This window comes from Castanea sativa, chromosome 5 (genome assembly GCF_040712315.1).
Source record: "Castanea sativa cultivar Marrone di Chiusa Pesio chromosome 5, ASM4071231v1".
NCBI classification, from domain to species: domain Eukaryota; kingdom Viridiplantae; phylum Streptophyta; class Magnoliopsida; order Fagales; family Fagaceae; genus Castanea; species Castanea sativa.
In genome coordinates, this window is record NC_134017.1 from 26,875,842 (window position 1) to 26,887,717 (window position 11,876).

The 11,876-nt window shown below is 34.7% G+C and overlaps 1 protein-coding gene across 1 annotated transcript; it reads right to left on the reverse strand.

The window, feature by feature from the left end:
* Positions 1-3,036: 3,036 nt before the first annotated feature.
* LOC142637283 (zinc finger BED domain-containing protein DAYSLEEPER-like) lies at positions 3,037-8,302 on the reverse strand. The gene is made up of 2 exons (XM_075811561.1): positions 8,160-8,302; positions 3,037-5,412 (listed from the first exon to the last, which is right to left on the reverse strand). Exon 2 carries the CDS (start codon positions 5,397-5,399, stop codon positions 3,342-3,344), a length of 2,058 nt encoding a protein of 685 aa, XP_075667676.1. The 5' UTR covers positions 5,400-5,412; positions 8,160-8,302; the 3' UTR covers positions 3,037-3,341.
* Between the last annotated feature and the right edge of the window lie 3,574 nt (positions 8,303-11,876).

Here is an 11,876-nt window from a genome sequence, read left to right on the forward strand (position 1 = left end):
AAAAAGAAAAATCAACTTAACTCATGACAAAACTAATTTGTATTATGGGCTAATGATAATCCACAATGGGAGATTTGAATAAGAACAAGCATCTACATAAAAACCACGAAAAAAGGTTATATTACTCAAGTATGTGTAAGGTGTTACAATTTTCCTCAAGAACAAGCTCTTAAAGGTGCTCTAAAGCTCTCTTTTTCTCTCTATGATTCTCACTCTAAGTCTCTCAGTAATTTTTTCTGTGTCTACCTCTTTTGCCCTTATCCTCCCTTATATTTGCCCTACTTCCAGCTCCAGGATGTGCTGTCCCTGTAAAGCTGGAGATTTTTCTGTCCCATCAGGCTTTTCCATTCTTACTTTCATGATGAATAGAGACTTTTGGAGCTCTTTGCATTGTTCAGGCTTGTCATTCAGTAATAAATGGGATTGTGCTAGGCAGGTGAGTCTCATTAATGCAGAGGTGACTGTAGATTCATCAGAAAGCTTCAACAAGCTTCCTCAGACAATCCCGTACATTCCAAAATTCTTCCTTGAAAGCTCGGTAGGTGCTTCTTCTTTGACGGCTTGATAAGAGTCTTGTCTTCAGATGAGGTCCTCGATGAGCTTCATCCTCATATCCAAGGTGACAGATTGTCTGATCTGCTGTCCGATGTTTGGCTCTTTTAGTATGGCTAGTCCTTAAAGTGGGCTAGCTTGGATTGGGCTTATTTGGGCCCAAAAAATGATCTCCCTACACTAAGTATAAAAAATATAACATAATTGATGCCTCTCTTATTTTTTTTAAGTTTAAAATATAAGTTGGATATAAAAGGTATTTGAAAATTTTAAAATAAAATGAAAATTTATTTGTTATACAAGTTAAATTGGTTATGCTAACTAGGTCATTTTGGGTTGATACAAATAAATTGACGTGTCAAATGTGTTAATTGCAGGTCACACGTGTTGACCCGCTTATGAAATGTTTCTTATCATGTCGCTTATAATAATACCCATTTATGACCCAAACCCACTAAGGTTCAACTAACCCGTAAAAACCCATGTCGGATTCATGAATCGTGTCAAACATTGACACCCCTAAACGCATCTACCAGGAGTCCCTAAAAAATTGCGGCCAACAGAACATGCTGCAAAGTAGCTAAAAATAATTGTTGAATCTCAGGTATAAATAAGGCTAGCATTCTAAAGAATGGACACACTTTCACTCATATATTCACTTGTCATTCTAATTTTTGGTTATAGTTTGCCTGGTGTTGTTTCATTGTAGTTTAATTTGTTGCAAGTTGATTTGTGTAATTTTAGTTGTGGATGGTAGTTTATTTTCATTAGGTTTAGCCTTAAAACTTTAATGTCTTATCTTTAGATTTAAAAATATTAAACTCTTCTACAAGATATCCTTTTGTAAAAAATTGACAAATAAAACAACAAAGGCAATAAAAGACCAGAAAACTCAATGAAGAATGCTCAAGACAGCGTTTGCAAATCAATTGAAGACATTAATCTTCAACTCTCGCAGAAAAAATACAAAAAACAAATGTTTTCTCTTTTTCTCACTTGAAGTTTTTAGCTAACCAAACCAAACACAAACAAGTTTGTTTATATATTGCTTCTGTTTGGGTCTCTATGATTATTTGCTTCAATTTTTATTTACTTACAAATATTTCGGCCTTAGATGTCCATGCTAAAATGCTAACTTTTCACTATTTAAGATTATTTGATTGGCTAACTGAATCATTGCAAACTTTAAAGCAGCTCATGTCAAAGTAGCTTCGGTTCTTTTTGGTCGTTTGATTCTAATTTTACATCTGCAGATAATAAGTTTAATCAAACTATGCAGCATGGCTTGCATTTGTACAGCCTAACAGTCCAGTTTTGTGATTTATTTGGTATCTTTAGTTGTTTTTTTCACTTATATTTTCCAGAAAATCATGACACCAGGAAAAAAAGAAAAAAAGAAAGCGCCTTCAAGATAACAAGTCAGTGTAATTTAGTTACTATTCCCATAAAAATAAAAAAATTGTAATTTTAGTTACTTATTACATAATACATGTACTTTCATTTTATTGCTAGTTGTTTTATTGCCAAAATCACGACATATTGCCTCCAATTAATAAGACTCCTCTTCAATCATACCACCCTTAAACACAAAGTCAAATTATCTCACCTCGATTCATCGAGGCTAACCACGTTATAACAAGAAGATCACATCAATGAATGAGTTCTAGAGTGTGTAACCAAATTGCATAAACAATGATTTCTTTTAAACAGAATAGATGACACAAAAGAAAAATAATTAAAGAGAGCATTAATCAAAAGTGAAAAAAAAGAAAGAACAAAAAAGAAAACAGAAAAATTGTTATAATGCGTTCCATCTTACATTATGTCAAATTTAATAATATGGTTTGAAAATAATATTGTTCAAATAACCACAAATTGTCATTTTGTTTAAGCATTTTCTGCTTGTCTCTAAAAATGGGTTTATAGTTTAAATTGAAAAGTTAAAATTTCAATTTTAGATAAAGAAGATAGAGAGAGGTGAGGGAAAAAAAAATGCTCAAACTGAAAACGTTTATGGTTTTGGATTTCAGACTGGTCAAAATTTTAGGAATTTTTGATCCGCATCTACTTGACTTGGCGCTGAAGAGGCAATTGATGAACCCACAAACTCCGACTCTGACGAGACCACGAACTACACTTTCTAGTTCGATCTTCTCTCCTAGGTGTTTCTCTCTCCCTCTTAAACAACACCGTCTAGTTCGATCTTCTCTCCTAGTTGTCTCTTTCCCTCTTAAACGGCACCATCTAGTTCGATCTTCTCTCCTAGATGTTTCTCTCCCCCTCTTAATCGGTTGCAAGTTTGCAACAAGTTGCTTTAATTTTTTTTTTTTATGTCACGTGACAAGAATAAAAAGTTGATGTACTAAATTAACTAAAAGAAAAAGTTGTTTGAGCATTTTTTCCATGATAAATGATTGACAGCGCGTGAGTCAACAGTCCACAAGATGCAAGAACGAATAACAATAAAATAAAACCCGGAAAATAGACGAGGAATTAAACAACCTCAAAATTGTTGTAGGGAATGAGGAATGTTGTATGGAACAATGGATACAAAAAAGATATTAACGTTTACAAAAAAAAAAAGAAAAAAGAAAAAGAAAAGAAAGATATGCAAGTAATTAACTTAATTCCTAGAGTACTACAAACAATACCTAGCGCCACATCAAAAACCTGAACTGTATAGAATAGAGAAATTAATCACTGTTGAAAACCTAAGTACCAAAAAATAAAAATAAAAATAAAAATAAATGCAAGGACATCTACCTACAAAATGAAATTGAGACCTAAACCTAGACTTCCATTTTCACAATTGCTTTAGAAATCTCAGGTGTTGCTGTTGTATTTGTTGTTGATGGTGATAATCCACACTGAAGCCAATCTTTGGCACAAATAAGGGCCTCAAGTGTCATGGGACCCAATGAATTCCTGTAGTTATCCATCTTTCTTAATTCAGTGTCAAACACAGAATCAGGACCAACAGTACATACTGGTATTGACAAAATATCAGAAGCCATTCTTGATAGAGTTGGGTACTTCAATTTATTTAGTTTCCACCAACCTAAAATGTCGAACTCATGTTCCCGAGGCAAAAGAGATTCTTCCAAGTATTGATCTAGCTCCGACTTCATATGCTGGCTACTTGTAATCTCATTGATATAGATTTCAAAATCCGAGAGCCCATCCACAGTAGAAACAAGGTTTCCTTCTTGAAATCCATCTTGTGATGTCTCTGTTTTGATGACACCCTCATTACCTTCTTCGAGTGCCGGTAACGGAAGTGCTTGAGCAATATATTCTAGAAAGAGTTCATGAACACTATCATTAACAGCCCTAATCCATGATTCAGCATGCTCATCGTACATCTTGTTGAAGTTGAACTCCACAAGCTTCATTTTGAACCTTGGATCCAAAACTACAGCTATTGCTAAAACCAGATAGCAGTCTTTCCAATATTTATCAAATTTTTCTTGCAATGGTCTGATCAAGTTGCTGACAAAGGGATCCTCGCTCATGGCTGCATGTGTCAGCTCTATATGAATTTTTGACACTTCATGGAAGAATGTATTAGCGGCCGGGTAACTTAGGTCAGTTAAAATGAGAGCTGCATCGTACAAATGCTTCAAGTATGTGCAGAGAGTTTCTACCTGCTTCCACTCCTCCATTGATGGAGCTATCTTGTAATCAGGATCAACGGTATCCAAGCAACTAAAAACTTCCTTCAATTCACATGCAGCTACTAGCATGTGATAAGTTGTGTTCCACATAGTTTGATCATCAACTAAAAGGTTTTTTGAGCTAGGGACTTGAAGTTGTTGCTTCAGCTCGATAAATTTATCTTCATGTGATTCTGAAGTTTTCACATACTTGACACTGTCACGAATTTTTTGGATCGTCTCCCTCATTGCCCCTAGTGCATCTTGTGAAAGACGACTGAGAACACGAGCATAGCAATTCCCTATTAATAACTGACCATTGAGCATGAATGGGTTCCTGACAGAAAGAAGGCCTCTTAGATTTCCAATTACAGTTTCATTTGATAAGGATTGATCCACTGTGAGGGTAAACATCCGGCCCTCCAAATGCCAATCAGATAGGCAAGCCATAACAGCTTGATTGAATGCATAATCTGACTCAGGAGAAGGAACTGTAGCAACATTAAGGATCCGGCGCTGTAGATTCCAATCGGCATCAATGAAATGACCTGTTAGAAACACATAGCCTAAAGTTTGATTTGACGTCCATAAATCCAATGTAAGACTGACATGTCCATGAATGCCACTTATAAGATTCAGGAGGTTTTGTTTCTCCTTCAGGTATACAGCCACACATTCCCCTTGAACGGTATCAAAGCTCAACATACTGAACTGAGGTTGCAGAGACCGGACAAAGTCACTGAAACCAGAATGTTCAACAATGTGAAGTGGATATTCGTGCAGAATGACCATCTTAGCAATCTCACGGTTGCAGCGGTCCTGATCAAAACTGATTCTTGCAGCTCCTTGGCTCACTCTCTGGCGCTTTTTTGGTGGATCAGTTGCAGTTCCTGGACCACCAGTTCTGGAGCCTGGTGTATTTGGCACTTGCAGATTTCTCTGGCGAAATACTGGGCAGATTCCCAAGGAAATGTGCCGTTTGAGGTGGCTGGTGCCTGCTAGCTTTGAGCCAGAGATGTAAGCGAAAGATTTTTTGCATAGCTTACAGCATGCCCTAGTATTTCCAGGTCCAACAGTTTCTAAGGTGAAGTGCTCCCAGACAATAGACTTCTTTCTCCTACGCTTATTAGGCTGTGCTTCTAAATAGAGTGGTTCATAGTTATCTGTCGGGGTAATAGGGTCATCTATCTCCATTGAAGGTGTAGTCCTAAAAAGATATAAGGATGAAGCATTAGAAAGTGCATAAGTAGATAATCCAGCCAAGAACCATATAATATCTATTGAATAAAGAGGACAATTTGGAATTTAAAAACTATGGTGGACTTTGAAAAGGCTGTTCAATAACAACCATAACAAACCAAAATTTCATGTGCCAAAGGACTGCCTTATCCCATTGAGACTTAAGTGAAGTAAAAACCTAAACAACTGTGCCACATTTCAAAGTATAAGGAACTGGTGTGTTTATAGCAAGTGCTCCATCTACTAAGGTATATACAATCAAATGATTCATATTTGGCTTCCCATGTGAACATATCAAAATGAGTGTTACCCTAAATTGTCCTTCAATTAGTGTTTCTGATTATTGCATCCTATTAAACAATGATAATCACAAATCAAGTATATTAAACTAAAATCCAAAGCTCCCATTGTGGAACATCAGTGATTTAGCAACTACAAGTACATCCAATGGATTTCAAGGATTCTTCTTTGTCAACAACCCAGTGCAATTGACAGGTGCAAAACAAGCACTTTTTCTTTTCCTCAAAAGTGATGGCTCAGACAGAACATGAGCATATAAAATGATGAATCATCATTCGGGAATATTTTCACAAACAAATAGCTCAGTTACTTATAAAAAAGTGGCATGTTATGTAAAGTGTATGTTCAGTTACCATTCAGACTCATGTACAACAAGTCATATAATGTCTGGTGCTGAGAAAAAAAATGTCCGGTGTAAGAATATGTATTGGTAAAGAGGCCGGAGATGTAGGGGAATACAAAATTCAGCGAATATAAGGTGTGCAACTTTGATAATCCAAGTGTAGAAAAAATGGGAAATAGTAAAACATATAAATAAGACATACCAGGTGCATAGAATTATAGAAATAAACCACAAGAACATTTTTCTGGAACAATAGATCTCATTCTAAGGAAGTATAGTATCTTCAATTAAAAAGAAAAAAAAAAAGCACATTATCTCTGTTTACAGAACTGCATTAGGCTAACAAGTAAACAACGCTCTTGGATTGAGAAACACATAGCTACAAGAATCTACTGGAATATATATTCAAAATGTGGGGATGTCAGAAAAAATTCCCATGCATGTTACATTGCCTTTTAGAGAACAATGCTTGAACACTCAATAATACAATTTTAATAAAAGGAATGTGCATATCTAAAAAACAGCATAATCATATCATTAGAATAGATTCAACACAAGAAAAAAAAATGTTGCTGTGGAGGAGTAACCGTGGAATAAAAGTAGTTAAATAAAGGATTCCTGAAAGCCAGCAGCTAATGTAGGCTTGTGAATTACATAAAAAAAAAATAATAATAAAAAAAAAAGAAAATAAAAAAAAAAGAAAGAAAGAAAGAAAGAAAGAAAGAAAAAGAAAAAAAAGGTGGCATGTTTGTGTGAGAGATGTCTAATGAGCAGCAGACTAGTTAGGATAAAGTTTTGATGCATACATGGAAATTAGGAAGGCATGATGATCTAAGACGCAACAACAATATGGCAATTCTTGCAAAATTACGACATGACATGGTGAGAAAACAACAATTAGTTAACTAATACCTATATCTTTAGGTATATTTTATTTATTTTTAGGAATTTTTTTTTATGTTATCTTAAGTTTTCAAAACAAATGACTATTACAAATTCAAAAATATCTTAAATCATTATATATTTCCTCCTTACACACGCTGAGTACACGCCATGCACGACTATCGCTCTGTCCCTGACACGAATACATCAGGGGATTTGGAGCATCCATGCTTCTTAGAGGATGATTATACATACAGAACTCAGGACCAGGAAAGCCTAAAGCCACACAAACAAGACTAGATTCTGATTATTTAACCAACGTCACAAAACCAATTGAGGGAATCATAACTCCCTATCACAATGCCAAACTCTAGATCATCTCAATTCACACAGTAAGTTAATAGTCCATCTGTTTAATTCTTTTTCTTATCTATAATATTAAAATAAAAAATAAAATAAAAAAACTTTACCACCTGAGCTATGATCCAGGGGCAGGTTGCTCAATTAACAAGAGTTAAAAATAGAGTTTCCCTTTTCCAATGGTTTTGATACTCAGCCAAAATACGCACTCCACCACCCATGTTTTGGACTTAAAAAAAAGTTTAAAAAGTCTCACTTTGGGCCATCAAAAGGAGAGCCCATTGGACATGAAAATCTAATGAACTGAAAAACACTTGTATGTTGCAAATTTTATAATTCAAAATTTTAGACTCGTCCCCAAAAGGGAAAAAAAAAAAAAGGAGGCGTGTATCTTGGGGGGCGCCTTTAAAGACGTTCCCTAAAAAACGCGTATTCTTATCTCAATCAGATCGGCCTCCAGTTTCAACCAAAACCCTAAATATACACCCAGTCCGTAATAATCAGAGTAAACTATACATACACATAATTTTCACAGCCACATATTCCACATGGATTCATTTCAACCTAGAGTTTGCAACAGAAAACTGAACTATAATCCCAAACAGATGCTTTAAACACATTAAAACCAAAATTTGAACAAAACCCAGAAAACCCAATACCCAAAAGCCACCACAAATCCAAAGAACAACAAGAATCGGATCCAAAGAGAACCCCCCCCCCCCCCAAAAAAACCCACAGATATCGCCAGAAAACACTGAAAAACACCGAATTCAATACCTATGAACAATAAAACTGAACAAATATATAAAAAAAGTGGAAAGTATTCTTACAGTGAATCAATCGCCGGACCAGAATATCAGAAAAAAACCTCTGCTCCCGAAACTCCGAAACTAGGGTTTTTGAATTTTCAAAGTTTCTGGGGTTTATGTACTTTGAATTTGTTAATAAAAAAAAATTGAATGTTGAAAAAAAATTGAAAAATTGGGCAGAGGGAAGAGGTTGAAGACGAAGTTGATGGGCTTTCTTTCGGTTGAATTTTTGAAATTTCAGGTTCAGAGCTTTCGGTATTGAAAACTCAAAACCCTAATGGACCTAATAACAAGGAGGGCTAGGGCTAAAGCCTTTAGGCCTTTGGAGTTTGTTTGTTTGTTTGTCTGTCTGTCTTTTAGGTTTTTTGGTGGAGTTGTTTGTTGGGGTCCATTATTTATAGTTATAGTAAGAGCCCAGATTGTAGCTGAGGAATCTGGACCGTTGGATTCTGATGGAGCCCACTTTGATTTCAGTTTCAATGGCGGTGGGAGGGTTTTCTTGGTGTGATTCGACTAATCATAAGAGGACACGTTTAATGGGAAAGAGATTAGTGGGTTTTTTTTTTTCTCAAGCAGAATTAATTACTACAATTTAATGGCGGTTGGTATTGCAAAAAAAAAAAAATAACGAAAACGGAAAACAAAGGACGCGTAGTAAATAGTAAAATAAAGACCTATTTGATTGATTAATGAATATGTAATTTTAATTTAATGATTTTTTTTCTATTTTTGGGTAAATTTCATTAACATAGCTGAGATTTGGGCTAGTTCAATTAGGTTCAAAATTTTTTAAACCTGATCAATTTGATTTCTAAAGCCAACTTAATCTCCAAATACCGTTAGGCCAATTAGTCATTTTTCTTAACTGTCTTAGAGATTATAAGTTGGTTTTAGGGACCAAATTAATCAGTTTTAAAAATTTTTGGACCTAGTTAATATTAGCCCAAACATGAGTGTATGCTAATGGAATTGACCCTCAAAAAAACTCTAGAGTGCCATCCAATAGTTTGTCTTGTATCTCAATTTTTTAGTTGTAAATATTTTTTTAAAAAATAAATCATTCTAGGATCACAACAAAATTTCTTAAAATGTTTTACAATGGTTGTATTTGTCAAGTTAACAAGATATTAATGGTATTATGATAGATAATAAAGTAAGGGGAAAGACTTAGATACAGTACTTAGATGCTGTTCCTTAGGTTTCTATCTTAAGATTTTGCTATGTAGATTTTTTTTTTCTCATGGAATTGAAGTGTATTTTTTTAGTTAATTAGTCATATGGCTGAATTTTAAGAGGAGAATCTAAGGAACAACACCTAAGGTACTTGATGATGCCGAAAAATCACCAATAAGCTGCAAGCACTCTCAAATTGAAACAATACTTACAAAATGAAAAGAGAAAACCTAACAGAGAGCACTGGTGTGGTGCCGGCCAAAAACCCTCCAAAGGTCAAGTTAGAATTTTTCACAACCCTAGAGTGTCAGAGTTGAATCAATAATGTGTACCTTAATTTATGAGGGTTTTAGTGTATTTATAGTAATGTAGGGTTAACCTCCGTGCCTTGACCATGAAGTCATTTTCTTATAAAATTGGAACTCTTTCCTTTTACATACCTTCTAGAGTTCTTTTCCTTATAGGAATCATTTGATCAAGGTTTAAACGTGTGACCCAAGAATTCTTCTCATACACGTTTGCGTGGAGATTAAGCAAAACCACATCAGATGTAATTATAAAGTGTAAATCCTCTTTAGGGGTTCTTGGGGCCAATGGCTACCACATTGTATCTGTCCGTCCACTGTGGATCCGACCTCCTTGTCTGTCATTATCAATCCGTCACCCTTATACCATCACATCAATCACCTAGATCCGTCATGTTCATTTTAATTCACCTTCAGTACTGTATCTAAGTTTTGTCTATAAAGTAATGTTAATGGTAGACTTAATCCATTAAAAAAAAAAAGAGGGGGCTCTAGGTAGGAACCAATAAAAACTTGTCAACTTAGTTGTTGTTAAAAGTGTTGTCATTATTCTTAAGAAAAAAAAGGTATTCCATCCGATGAAGGAATGAATTAGGGATGTACATTGGTCAGTGTGGTTGACTTTTAGGGTGTGTTTATTTGGAGGTGAAATAGGATGGATGGAAAACTTTGGAGAGAAAATGAGAAGGAAAACTTTTTTGAAGTGTGTTTGGTTAGGTGAGGAGGAAGGAAAATAAATGGTGGGGTCCAAGTGTTTTCTCTCCGAGCCCACCAAAAAGTTTTCTCCTCAAAATGGAGAAAAAACTGAAGGGAGAAAATGAGGCTATTTGATGAACAAAAATACCCTTGTGCACTTGCACATGGGCTTTGTTTGTATATCGTCTTCTTCACCTTTTTTTTTTCCCCTCCTCCTAGACGTTGCCTCCTTTTTTCTTTTCTTTTTTTCCCCTCTCTCTTAAACGCTGTCTCCTCTTCTTTCTTTCTTTTTCTTCCCTCGTTGCCTCTTCTTTCCTTTTTTTTTTTTTTTTTCCTTTTGATTTAAGTGTACATTGCTCATATCTATTTTTTCTTTTGCTTTCTTTTGTGTTTTTTTTTTTGGTTGTTTGTCACTTTTTTAGTTTTAATTAGGCATCATTTTTAACAAGAGTACATGAGTAAATTTATACAAACGCACTTTCTCCATCCCTCCACTTTTTCACTCCCAACCAAACAAAATAGAGAGAAATTAAAATCTTTTCTATCCTTCTAGTTTTTCATCCTTTCATCATTTTCTATCGTCCCACTTTTCCCTCCCTCCAACCAAACAAACCCTTATGAGTTTTATTTGTAATTAAACTCTCTCTAACCAGCACTATAAAAGGGTAGCCTCAGTTGCGCATAATTCAAAATTTTTTTTTCATAGTGCGTAAGTTCAGAATCTCAAAACAAAAAAAACAACAAAAAAAAAAATTCTTGAAGCCATAAGATTTTTTTCCTTTCTTCTTTCTCAACCAGGTAGCAAGGTATGATTTTTCTTTTTTTTATTGTAACAGAGGCCATTTTGCACCACACCGACCTCGTTGGTATAGAAACCACACTGCATTGTTGGTAGAGGGGAAGCCAAGTTGCACAAGCCTCGGTTTTTCAATAACTTGGGATTGGCTTGGTTGGTGTTGCAAGAGAAACAACAAAATTCTAAAAACCACAAATCACAAAAAATTACCCCATAAAAAAGAAAAAGAAAAAAACCCGTAGAATTTAGAATCTCATATTCAAGAAAATAAAAGGTTTGTCATTGATTTAGAGAAAGGAGGAATGGAGCTAGACTGAGAAGCCCTTCAATTTAAACATGATCTCTTTTGGTTTTCCCATTCCATTCTTGAATAATAGCAACCCTTTTTCTTCTACTATGTTTTTGTTTCAATAAATTGTCTTTGCTCTCTTTATTTTGGAGTTTGTAAGCTTTGCTCCCTTTGATAGAACCATGAATTTTATTTTAAGGGCCCATGTTATAAGTATGTATTAAAAAGAGCTTAATGAAATTATTTTTCTTTTTTGAGAAAGATGTAAACTAACACCATATGAAAATTACTGATTCAATTTCTCTTTTAAACTTCTTAACTTTATATTTTATTGGTAGCTTCTTAGAATTATGAGTTTTAATTGAATACCATTATTTTATGTTGTGTTTGAGAGAGTTAGAAGCAAAGTTTTGTCATGTAAGAGAGATAAAGACTAATTTTTCCTAGTGAGTTAGTGTAATGGCATCTTTGGGTGTGTT

Excerpts from the sequence above, each read along its gene's own strand:
- LOC142637283 (XM_075811561.1), bottom strand. The coding sequence starts at position 5,399 with ATGGAGATAGATGACCCTATTACCCCGACAGATAACTATGAACCACTC.